We start from the raw sequence: 12,697 nt of genomic DNA, 5'->3' as shown, positions 1-12,697 counted from the left end.
CAGCATAGGTCATGCAAGCTGGAAGCACAGCTCACTGCATTTCCTTACAGCACTCGCCTTAAAGATAAAACATAACAAACATTGGGCAGTCAACGGGATAATTTAACCAAAAGCAATTTTAAAATTACTTTAAGTACTCATTTTATATAAAATACTCACTACTGGTGTTAAAGCACAAATCCAGCTGAAAACAAAATGTGAATGTATCAGCAAAAAACAACTAGTTAACCAGAAAACTAATTGACAAAACGGTGTACGTATGAAAAACATTTACTTCAATTAATCCATCAAAATGTTTTGTATCAACCAATTCAGGATATTTTATAAATATGCAAAGGGGTATGTATTCAGCAAATGTGAGTCCAATGCAAAGCAGAAACTTCAAAATGTTCATTCTTATCTAAGACATGTAAGTGCTGATCCACTCTTCAACGACTTGCTTAAGTGCTGATCCACTCTTGAGCGACACTCTTGCTGTATTCGTCATCCCTTCTTTCGCTTGTCTGGTTGTGATAACTGAATGCATGGCTTATGAAAAAGTAAGTAGTGGGCTCATGTCAATGTTTTGGTCTCTATGCTAATTAACAAACAAGACCATCCTTAGGACAAAAAAAATGCTTAGAGCAGTTATTGATGACTCCATTTCAATGTGAATAAGTTAAACTATATCATATACAAATTAGTATTACTTCTAAGGTGAATGCATACTGCAACTGTGGAAAGACGCACATGTGTAGGACAAACAATTGTACAGTGCACACACGGTGAATCACAGTCTTGTAAAGACAGACTTTATGAGAGCGAAGAGGATACAAAGTAAAGACTTTGCATTAGTGTATCATATAGCCAAGCTTGAACAACCTATACATGGGCCTACAATGCTCGCCTTTGTTGCAGACAATCCCTTTTCACAGATCCATACTGTAAACTGGCAGCTAGAGGGTTTGTGCTTCAGTGGGTTGGGTCTACTTTTCCAGTGCACACAGTAAATACGAAAACTTGTTGTCCTTGTCCCTATCCAATATGGACATTGAAAGATACAAGTTCCATACTCCTAGGACTTAAAGCGAGGCAAGTGATTTTTGTCTGTTTGTCAGCCATCCCTGATTATATATTCCTTCACCCTCTGATTTTTTACTCAAAACAGCTGCAAATTATATATATTTTTTAGTTCAGTTGTTCCCAACCTTTTGACTTCTGTGGACTCCCATTTTATGAATACTGCAGCCCGGGGACCCCCACTGAATCATTATTGGAATCCGGGGACCCCCACTGAGTCATTACTGATAGTTGGAACCTAATATTATTACATTTTCCAAGCAGTCGCGGACCCCCTGGGGAGGCTTCGCGGACCCCCAGCGGTCCCTGGCCCACAGGTTGGGAACCACTTTTTTAGTTTATTGATATTAAATGTATTATATTTTTATCTAACACTAACTGAGACCTAACTAAATATAATGCAATTACGCTGAGTATTAGACCCACATTAGAACAAGCAAATTATATTGATGTGAAGAAAAAATTGATAACTAACATTTTAATAGGAGCTAACAAGAGCCTGCGTTTGCCAATCTGATAGAAATATAAATCCTCCACTCTTGTCACACTTATCCTTAGGTCAGTGATACTGAATGCAGCTTTCCTGGTATGTTGTTCAAAGTTCATGGGCGGGGTCTCAGCTGACGAGCATAGCGAGCACAAAAATTCAGATTTCCTCCACAAGCTATAAAGGAGTGGATTTTTACACACTATTTCATTCTAACAACATCTTTGCCATTGTTACCTCCCTAGCGGACATCAGGCAAACGCGCAAGAAGCATACTTGAATGAGCTCATGAAAATGATGTTTTACAGGCTGCACATCAGCCTGGGCAAAAACAAACTTTACTATGGTAACATCATAAATCAACTGGAGTCTTTTACAGTATGAATACAAGAGTACTTCACCATTTCATGTCACCCAGCCAGAGACCAAGGATCACAGGTCATACATAACTTGTACTAACTGGTGCTATTCACCAACAGGGCACCATTTTTGTATAAGAGTGGATTTTCTTGTTATCACTTCACCAAAACTGACAATTATTACTTTGCCATTTGCAATACTAAATGTAAGGATTGCCATCATCTTGCATAGGGAACACTATAATATTAGTTGCCTGAGCAAGAGGATACAATGTGCTGGCTATTCGGGATTCTATCTAAGCTTGTACAATTTAGACTAGTGGGTGTGTGTCTATTCATTATGTTGTGTTAGAAATGCTTATATTGCTTCTATCCATATATACCTTTTTGGTTTGTTGGTGCATAATTGTTAAAAAAAATTCTTTGAATTACAAAAAGATTACAGTTTCACTGCTAGTTTTAATATACGGTGCAAATGAAATTGTAGAATTCCACAAAATAAGTGAACAGGGTTTATATTTAATTGTACAATGCAAAGCAAAGAGTAATAGTATTCGAAATGGACTAGGACACTATTTAAAATTGAGAAGCACAATGTCCAAATGATCTTTGTCATGCGTTACTCCTTCAGCCAGTTCTGGCTTTTTTATGCAGCAACACTTTGCATGTTTGGATTTTCTGCTCCTACTTGTGAAAGTTGCAAACTCAAACCATCAAAAGGTTATAAAAGATAAGTGGTCAGTACATGAATCTTGTTATATATTTTTAATTGATTCAAAATTAGAAGATACAAAATACAATGCTAAGAGAATTCGTAGAGAAAAATCGAGCAATTTCAGTATGGTATCCTGGTAGACCAGAAGGGTGGTGGAATGTAGTGTAAAGTAGTGTATAGATGTGCAAGTATGTGCGTGGAATGTGTTGGAATGTAGAATAGTGGGGGGATGAGAATGCGTTGAAAGATTTTTGGAGAAGGGACCAGGAGAGAAGCTAGGCACCAGTATCGCATTGTCCATTTTTAAAGTTAAATAAGCTTACTTTACTTCCAAACTATATAACAAATATTCTTAATTGAACGTATACACTTTTCCTTGAAAGGAAAATTCCCTAATATGCAATATGACAAGCTAAAGAAAAACGGAAAATTTTATGAGGGGATCCAAGCAGGAGACGTCAGCAAGTAAAGCCTCTAAAAGGCAGAATAGAATAAAGATTCAGTAAGGTAAAGGAAAATCGATTTGCTCAGGAGTCCAACTAGTTGAGCAAAAGCAGAGAGGTCTCTAATCTCAAAGGAGCAGAAAGTGGCATATAAATCTAACTATCTCAGCAATGTTCAATTAAAACATATTTGTCTACAGTATGTAATACTCCTCATGGTTCCAGGGAGAGGAGACCAATCTTGATTTAACACTTTATGATAAAGTAGAGTCAAGCCTTATTTCCAGCCCTCTCACCTTGACCTTAAAAAGATATCTTGTATCAGGATGGTACAACACAGTCAGCATGTTCCAGGCACAGATGTGGAAATTCAAGATTCACTTTCTATGGAATACATACAGATAAACAATTTTCACAGAGACCAAAACATTTTGTAACATTCCAATTAAAGTAAACTACTGCAGCTTGGCTCCTGAAATGAGAGAAAGGAAAAATACACAGCAAACACAGAATGATTGTGCTGCTGGACATCGAAGCAAAGGTTTATGCAAGCCTATTACTAAACAATCTTGATTTCAGGGCTAATGGCGAGGGCATTTTGCCCATTTATCGATCAGGCTTCAGGGAATGGGCTTTTCCCACAGATAAAATGACGGCCTTATCTTACCTGATCGAGCAGGCTACCTGGCCAAACAACCATCCGCTGTTTGCTTGCTTTGTTGATTATGCTGCAGCTTTCAACGTGTGGAAAAAATTAAGCAGCTGGGGAATCCTAAAAAAGTTGCTGGATGCCATTATCACACACTACTCCCAAACTTGGTTCCAAGCAAGCTCACCCAAAACACAGCAACTGCTAAAGTGTACACAGGCCAAGAACTCAAACAAGGTTGTGTCCTTGCATCCATGCTCTGCAACCTGTGCTTCGCCAACCTAGGAAAAACTTCAAAAACTGCAAATTTGTTAGCACCTAAAATCGGGCAGGACAGTCTATTCCTGTTGCAGTACGCCGACGATATGATACTAATGGATCACACAAAAGTGGGAATGCAGAGAGCCCTGGATGCATTAAATACCTACAATCTTACCAACAAACTAGTGTCAAACTGCAAGAAGACAAAGGTTGTCATATTTGGGCGCTACCCCAACAAACATAAGCTGCAGTAGAGATTGGGAAACAAAAAAATAAAGACCTCTCCCACCTATTAACTATCTGGGGGTATGGTTTGCGAGCAACGGCAATCCTAAGGTGCATATTATCTGCACTGAAGAAAAGGGCAAGGCAGCGACCTATGCCTTGTGCATACTACACGCCACTCTACATAGCCCAAGCACCAAAGCCATCTGAAAGGCAATCAGAGAAAACCTATTACATTCCATCTGCTATGGACAAATAGCCTTTCCAGGGGCCTTAGTGAACGTCATGGAGCGGGTGCAATGTTGCACTTACAAGCGCATCTTTCAAATCCCTTCATATGTTCACAGCTCACTAGTACACCTGAAGTTTGGTTTGAACAAACAAACTCTGGAGAACTGGGCAGCTATAGTTTGGTACTACTTTAGAATCTGTGCTTCATCTCCAAATACTATGAAATAAATCTTAAAGGGCATCTGCATATATGAGACAAACCCATGGTCACTGCTCCAAACAAAATCTGGTTACAGACAATTGGGAAAATCTTGCAAACCATCCGACGGCTCTAAAAATTGCACTGAAAAAACAAGTCCGGTTTTTATCCAGGCAGAAAGACCTAAAATCAATTGAAGACTCTAATAGCAACATCCAGGTCATACTGATGTTGCTCAGACAAAAGCGCCGTCAGCCCTACATAAACTATGCATTAAGAAAGCCTATCCTCAAGCAGATCGTCTTCTCAAGACTCACGGTGCTCCCATTCAAAGCAGCTCGAAGTTACTTGCAAATATTGATGCATGTAGACTAGGTCACCCACATTAAGAATCCTTGGTCTATCTGATCTGCATATGTCCTGCCCTCCTAAATGCAGGCCACACTTTAATGAAGTCACTCTTTTTAAAACATGTGCACGTTCATGCGGAGAGGGAAAAGAGATGCTTTTTAACCTGGAAAAGGTGTGTGTTTGTGTGTGTGTATGTGTGAGAGAGAGAGAGAGATCTTCTTAAATTAATTTTTGGTGCATGCGTGCATGTTTGAATGTTGATGTGTGTGTGTGTGTGTGTGTGTGCGCGCAAGTGTGCTGCCCGCCTCCCTCCTTCCTAAAACTATCAGCTGCTACTGATTTATCTTAAACGTTGCTAAATTTCTTAGAGCTGATAAACTTTGACTGCCCAACTAGCACAAATCGGAAAACAGGTAGTCTCAGCAAACTGACATTCTAAGCATAATTAACATTTTGCACTTTAGCATATGGTGCTAACCTGAAGGGCTTACTCCGCTGCAGTATCATAACTGAACCTGAGTCTCGGTCCATGTAAATGAACGTAAAGTATTGACCATGATTTTACAAACAGCACATCACACTTAGTGGCCAGTGTACCTCGCTGACTGCCAGTGAGACCCAAAAGCACAGTTTACGTTTTTACAACTGGACCTTGCACCTTCGTGGTGCCCGGTGACGAGGTGGTCTCAGCAAACCAATATTCTGAAGCACGATCAGTACCCTGCAGGTTAGCACATGGCGAAAACCTGAAGGGCTTACTACACAGCAATAGCATAATTGAACTTGGGACTTTGTTCATGAAACTGAACAGAAAGTAGTGTTCATGTTTTTACAAGTAGCACTTTGCACTGTAGTGGCCCCATGCCTTCTGCTGACAGCCTGCAAGGGCCAAAGGCACAGCCCACGAACCTTGTGACTCTGTGCTCCCTGCTGGCTGCACAATAGTGTCACAAACACAGGACCTGTATGTTAAGCTTCACTGGATACTCCCGGTTGCGTAGGACACTACTGACACTTTCGTCCTTTAATATCCTTGTTCTGTCTGCGGCCTGCTAAACCACAAGCATAGCCGCTGCTTTACCACTTTTTATCTTTGTGCTTCCCGCTGGCAAAGGTCAGGCTTGGGCCACACAGCTAGACTCACCATTGCCAAATGCCCTCTCAGAACATGTTTAACTTTATGGGCACGCTCTAGGCCTGAGTGTTTTGTGTAGTTGGGCCAATAAGATACACTGCACAAATGACAGCGATTGCCATATATTTTACGATAGATAAGACATTGCCCATAATCTTCAAGGGCGACAAATTATGTTCCTTCTTTTTACTTGTATTTAATGTGTTATGACATTTTGTAACCATTTTAATTAATTGAAACAAATAAAGAATTGCTACTACACAGCAAACTCAGAAAAATATGTTTTAACATAGGTTACTCGAATTGAGACCTACAATAACCAGTGCTTTAAATGGAAAAATAGAAGTGCAGTTACTCTCTACCAGAGTACCTGCTTGTTTCTGAGAAGTGCCGGTACTCTCCAATTAAAAGTATTACGTTTTTCTTGAGATATGCCGGTACTCTCCCTCTCAAAATAAAAAAGTGCTGGTATTCAGTACCGGAGAGTACCGGCCCATTTAAAGCACTGACAGTAACTATGGTTAACTTAACATGATCATCACAACTTATTATATAAAAATGCATGTGCAGTTTAATGTAAGGTATACATAGCATAAAATAGTGATGCGCCACCACACCACTTGTAACAACAAACGCTCGTGTGGTGCAGCTGTTTTAGAAAAACCCTTAAAGCAGTTAAACGTGTCACAGCAGTATGCGGGTTTTAGTACGCTTTCAAATATCATCATCATCATCATCATGCCCCTTCCAAACTGGGCACCCAGGTTACTGGAGCCCGAAAGGCCCTCAGAGTTTGACAGTCTTATATACCCTGCTGCCTGCCCAAGGAACGTGCGAAGGGGCGGGGCTGGCGCGGCACGCCCCACAGTTGCCTTGGAGATTACACGCATGCGCGAATCACAGTATCTGACAACTGTTCATGGATGAAACATACCCCCATCCCAAAACCCTCTTTACTCACTTTGCCCACCTCCGCGTTTCCCATGCTTATCACTTTGATGCGCAGGGACTTCTCTTTCCGCTTCTGTAAATTGGTATCCATGACAACTCGTATGGCCAGCTGTTCAGAATTCCTCGGCGGAGTTCGTTAGCTGAGGCTGAAATCCGTTGTCCGTTTCTAATCCTTTAAGGGTGCATTTAGCCCAGATATTACGGGGAACGGGGCCAGCGCTTGTTGTGGCACCTAGCCGCTCATAACCAATCACGTAAGTGGAAACAAGGACTATTCGTGATTGGGGAGTGTGGCAAAAAGTGACCTCAGATTGTCTAGGAGATTCTCAGTTTTTCATTGGCCTTGGGGGCCAAGGCCCCTGCATCGTGAGTTAGGATTGGTTTACGGAGATGTTTGCTAGGTATTGATTGGCTGAGGTACTGAGATGACCGCGCGAGGTCCTGTGGCGGTGGGTTCTCTCCTTGAGGGTGGTTGATTCATTTTTAGTTTTGTCTCTGGAAATGGAGCACGGTTGCTAGGTCTCCGAAACTGGCCCGCGGCCGCTGCGTTTGATCGTTTCGCGGAGAGCCGCCCGATACGAGCGCCTCTTCCATTGCCACTGGTTGTTCATGCTCTGCCGCGCCCCCCCGTATCATTCCAGTGCCACTACCAAGTGCAGTATCCACAAGACCCGGGTTGAGAGGGTGGTGGGGCGGCGTATTGTTTGTCCTGGCCCAATTTACTCTAGGGCTGGACACGACATCTACCGCGTTGCCCTATAAGTTATTTACTATATCACCTTCTTTTTTAGTATCTGTCAAATTGATGGAACTGAAAGCCGATCATGTTTATTTTTCCCAATGTTTATTAAGATTTGTTCACGTAAGACGTCCCTGTTCTACAATCCCTTCTATCGCCGTGTATTTGGAATCTGAACAGATATTTTACTCTTTGCTACGCCAGCACCCGTTGTAAATTAATAAAGCATGATAATTGGTGTTTTCGCTTGCAGTATTGGTGCAGTGCATCCGGGGCCTAGTGCACTGATTACAGGCCGCTGCTTAAAATGGGGATCTCTTATGTCAACAGGGAGGGTTAAAAGAGGCAGTAGCTACAGGCAGCTGTTTGTGGCCACAGCTGATCTTGTTCCCGTGCCTTCAGTCGGTGAAACGGGAACAAATGCCGTGTACAGACAGGTATTTTCCAAAATCAGGTTTTCACATCCGGTTCCTGTAACCTCACCATGTGCTACTGAAAGTTGCTAAATCTCCACAGGGGTGGCATACCACTTGGGGTATGAAAGCACACAAATCCATTCTTATGGTAATAAATAGTTGCTTGCAACCCTTTCTTCCAACCCGCCCCTAAACCCTCTTGCATTGTTGGTGCACAGGTAAGCGATTTTTGATGTGGGCAAACATGGGTCACAAATAAGCGGCTGGGCCACCTGCAAGGGCCAACCATGAAGATTGTTTGCATGTGTGTAAAAAAAAAAAAAGTGTATGTATATTACCTGTCGCCACTCGGTAGTTATAGTTAAGACCTAGTTTCTATCGAAAGAGCGTTTTTTGTTTTGCTAAAAACTTTGGTGCCATGAATCTTCACAGAATTTTCCAAGAAAATACAACGCTCAATTCAGCTGCTGTCTGGAAAGTTTCAGGATGATCCGTCAAGTGAGGGCCTGAGAAAAAGGGGCAGTCCCAAAACATGTTTTCCCCATGCATTTTTCCATAGGGATCTAGAACAGCGATAGCGCCCAAAACGCTGGAAGGAATTACACCAAATTTGGCAGAAAGATAGCTCGGAGCCAGAAAGAGCCCTTTTTAGGGTCTCGCTTGCGAGACTCTGTTGTGTTCAGTACAGTGCTTAGAGCCCGCCTGTTGCCCTCCATTTTTTGGTTTGCTTGGCACTCTTCTTTACAGCCTCGTAATTCATCAAGGCACGAAATGTATACCATTTCAAAACCATATTCTAAAATGAACATTTGCAATTTATACATGCATATAATGCGTAGTTAAATGATATATGTACAACTGTGGGTGTAATTAATAGACATAAAAGAAATACCCCATATGATAAATGGTCCCATATGGGATAACTTACCTCTTTCATTCATGCTATATCGAGAAAGCATAAGAGAAGCAATCGGAAATAATATCAATTTGATAATCTGTAAATGCATATTGTGCGTAATTAAATATTTTTGTATAATTGCAACTCAAAAGAATAACATACCATATAAAATATCAGTTCACATCCTGGTAAATGATAGGCATCAAAACATCTCATCAAAAATAGCCTACTCGGTCCTAACGTTTCTTTATCGTCTCTATTGTTAAAAACTGTACCCCAGGAGCATAGTTCATGATGATAACTATACAACATTACAATGACGCATAGCAATATGCCAAGGCAAATAGGGCAAATCAAGCATAGTTATATGTGATTACTCATAGACCAAGTGCAATCGTGGGGAAGAAGAAAGTGGAGTAAAAGGAAATATACAATTCAAAAGGCACAAAGAATAATCATAATTATCGGGATGAGCTTAGCCAAATATATTCTGCAGATCCTTCACCTTAATCGCTGTTCAGGCCGTTTGGTATTTTCCTATTGAGATCAATGATATAGTGTGCTTCAAGAATGTAGTTGATTCTCTGTCACCTCCTCTTACCTACTTTCCACCAAGGAAACTCAGGAGTTCACTATTCCCATTATGTTTCAACTGGAAATGTTGTGCCACTGGTTAATCTTGATCAAAATTCTTTATGGCATGCTGGTGTTCCAGGATTCTCTTTTTTACGGATAATTTTGTACTGCCTATATATTTCAGGTGACAAGGGCATTCCAAAACATAGGCCGCATAATCCGTTATACGTATGATGAATTTGCAAATTTGTCTAGTTTTTCCATTGGAAAGGGTATTTTTTTTTTGTGTGCAGTTTACACTGTTTCTGCAGGCCTTAGATGAGCTGCACTTGAAGAAGCCACCACGGTTTCCAAGCCATGTGGCTGGATTAGCTGGATCCAGAAAACTATGTACCTGCTTATCCTTAATGGACCTACACCTTCTGTATGTGATGGAAGGAGAAATTCCTACCATTGTGCCTGTCAGAGGATCTGCTGTGTTTTATTCTGAATCTCTCGCTATAAATTCACTGAAAAAAAAACAGGTTACAGGGACGTTAAAATTAGGAAATAGAATTAAAAAAAACATAGAAATTCAATTAAAAAGCCAAAGGTTACAGGAAGGTTATAGTTAGGCTTACATTTTAAACATACAAAATGTTTAATTTGCAGTCCATGGCCAGGGCGCGAGTTATAGATACTATAGGACACGAGTTATAATTATTTGAAATAACTCTGACTATAACGTGAATTTCTTTGGTGTTGTAAGTTTAAAATGTGAGCCTACCTGTAATGCCCCTCTAACCTTTGTTTTTTTTATTTTTTTTATTGAACTTTTATGTCTTTTTAAATTCTATTTCTTAACTATAACGACCCTGTAACCCTTGTTTTTTTCAGTGAATTTCTATGTTTTTTGTGACGTAAAGTAATTTTCATTACTATACTTTAATCCAACCACCGGCATGCATGGCAGCGGTTGGTCACAGGGCCCTGGCCTGTGGCCAACCCCTATAACCACCCAACCTCGCGCTGCGCTTGGCTTTTGGCTGTGCGCAACAGGTGTTGGCCGCAGGGTCTATACATGTGTAGATATGTTCATGTGAAAATCTATTGAGCGTTTACAAGTTCACTTTCCTCCAACCACTTTTTTCCCCCACCCTGGAAGAACCTCTACTTCTTCCCTTGTCAGGAGTACATTTCTAACCTTTCTCATTATGGGAAAAGATTAGAAAAGAGCTGGTGAAAATCCTTAAAACATGCAAGTTAGTAGGTTTGCAGACTCAAAGGCATTCCAGCCTAGGAACTATTGCTTACTGCTTTTTCTAGCACCAGTATGTAGATCTGCAGAAAGGTGGCAAAATAAGGAAATTGCCATAGTAGGGACTGAAATTGCAAGTATTCAAGCACTATTGTAGTAGTAGCCCTGGAATAATCAGAGAGGCTATTATCAGAGCTCTTTCATAATGTTAAACCTCCACACGGAGATCGCAAGAGTCCTGCCTGGGAGTTAAACGACATAATTACTATACTTTGTGTTACTCATCTGTATCTGAAGGCATCATCAGTGATTCAGATCCCCAAGTTGAAAAGCTGCCAGTTCCTCTTTTACCATATGGACTAACTCCCATCAAAACGTAAACCATATTGTAAACAGACTGAGGGACAAACACAAGAAGATGAAGGCAAGCCAATAAACAGCAAATGAGAGTGACAATAAAGCCAACCAATTGTAAATAATGGGTGAGTTGTAAGCCCACTGAAAGCTCAAAATAGGTCTTTAGCAACCAAACAACTTGCGCTGTCCAGTAAACAAGACCTAAACATGGCCTGCTTCTGCTATCATCTCCTGGGCGGGTGTACTAAAAACGTTGTCTTGTGCCTTGCACAACCTTTGCACCATTCAACTCGAACAAGCCAAAAGCAGCTGGCCTAACAATCTTCTTTACTCCCCTCTCCTCCCGGAATTCGTCCCATCCTACACTGCCCCCTAGAAACATCTATTGTCCCTCCCTCCTGGAAACAAACTAATACAAACCAATTCTGAAGATTTATGGTGACTTCACGCCTTGTCTATCTTGTCCACAGAAGGCTCCTGGGCAGCAGATGTGGTGCCTTTGTGAGTGTCGGGGCACTGATTCCGAGTGGAGGTTCTCAAAGTTGGAGTGGGAGTCTGCAGTTGATGTTCTACGGCGTTGTCTCCTTGATTTCTGGCATTTTGCCGGGAGACGTGCGAGGTCCCTTAGGGGGCCTGCGCCCGTCCCTCACGGTTGGGACCCCCACATAGGAAGCAGACTGCGTCTCAGGGTGTGCTGTTCCATTGCACACTATCAAGCCGACTCGAGTGTCAACAAAAGAGGTCTTAGAATCGTGAATGATCTCAAATCATGCTGAGAACATCAGCAAGTATTGCAAGTTCGTTTCCCCGAGTCTCATTTTACTTTGTCAAAGGACTTCTGGAGTTTTAGAACATGCTGGGTGTAATCCGGGAAGGTGCTACTTTGAGATTGACAAGTGAGGTTTCCACTCTTGCGGGCATCCTGAAGAATCATGGCACCATACCTGTAATTCAGGATCTTTACAATAATTGGGTGGGGGAGAGGCCGGAGGAGTGGGGTTGGGTACCAGGGACCCGTGTGCTGTTTCCACCACAAGGCATGTGGATAGTTGAGACAAGAACACCGAGGATGTAATCCATCCTTCAAGAAAATCATCCAGATTTGAGCCCTCCATACCTTCTGGAAAGCCCACAAATTGAAGAGTGCAGCATTGAGCTCTGTTTTAGGCATCCTCTGGATGTTTCTTAAGTTTTGTGGTTGTCGACCGTTTGAAGAGTGTGGATTGAAGTTTGCTCAGGATATCTGCCAGTGTGGATGTTAGAAATGGGGGTCTTTGGTTGGCAGTCAGGTTACCCCCTGTCCAAGCAAGGACCCTCACTCTAGTCAGGGTAAGTCACACACAATCCAAATTATCCTGTGCCCACCCTCTGGTAGCTTGGCACTGAGCAGTCAGGTTTACCTTAGAAGG

The 12,697-nt window shown here is 41.7% G+C and overlaps 1 protein-coding gene across 2 annotated transcripts in view; it reads right to left on the bottom strand.

The window, feature by feature from the left end:
• The window catches only part of DNAJC27 (DnaJ heat shock protein family (Hsp40) member C27), a 157,299-nt gene that overhangs the window by 93,754 nt on the left and 50,848 nt on the right, over positions 1-12,697 (bottom strand). The window contains exon 1 of one of the 2 annotated variants that reach the window (XM_069233753.1): positions 7,076-7,325. The exons of the other annotated variant lie outside the window; for it this stretch is intronic. Coding sequence (XP_069089854.1) covers positions 7,076-7,156 — 81 coding nt within the window. The 5' untranslated portion in view covers positions 7,157-7,325. Of the gene's footprint in view, positions 1-7,075; positions 7,326-12,697 lie in introns of those variants that run through there. 2 annotated transcript variants of the gene reach the window in all.

This window comes from Pleurodeles waltl, chromosome 5 (assembly GCF_031143425.1).
Source record: "Pleurodeles waltl isolate 20211129_DDA chromosome 5, aPleWal1.hap1.20221129, whole genome shotgun sequence".
Lineage (NCBI taxonomy): Eukaryota > Metazoa > Chordata > Amphibia > Caudata > Salamandridae > Pleurodeles > Pleurodeles waltl.
This window is presented reverse-complemented; position numbering and strand designations above follow the sequence as displayed.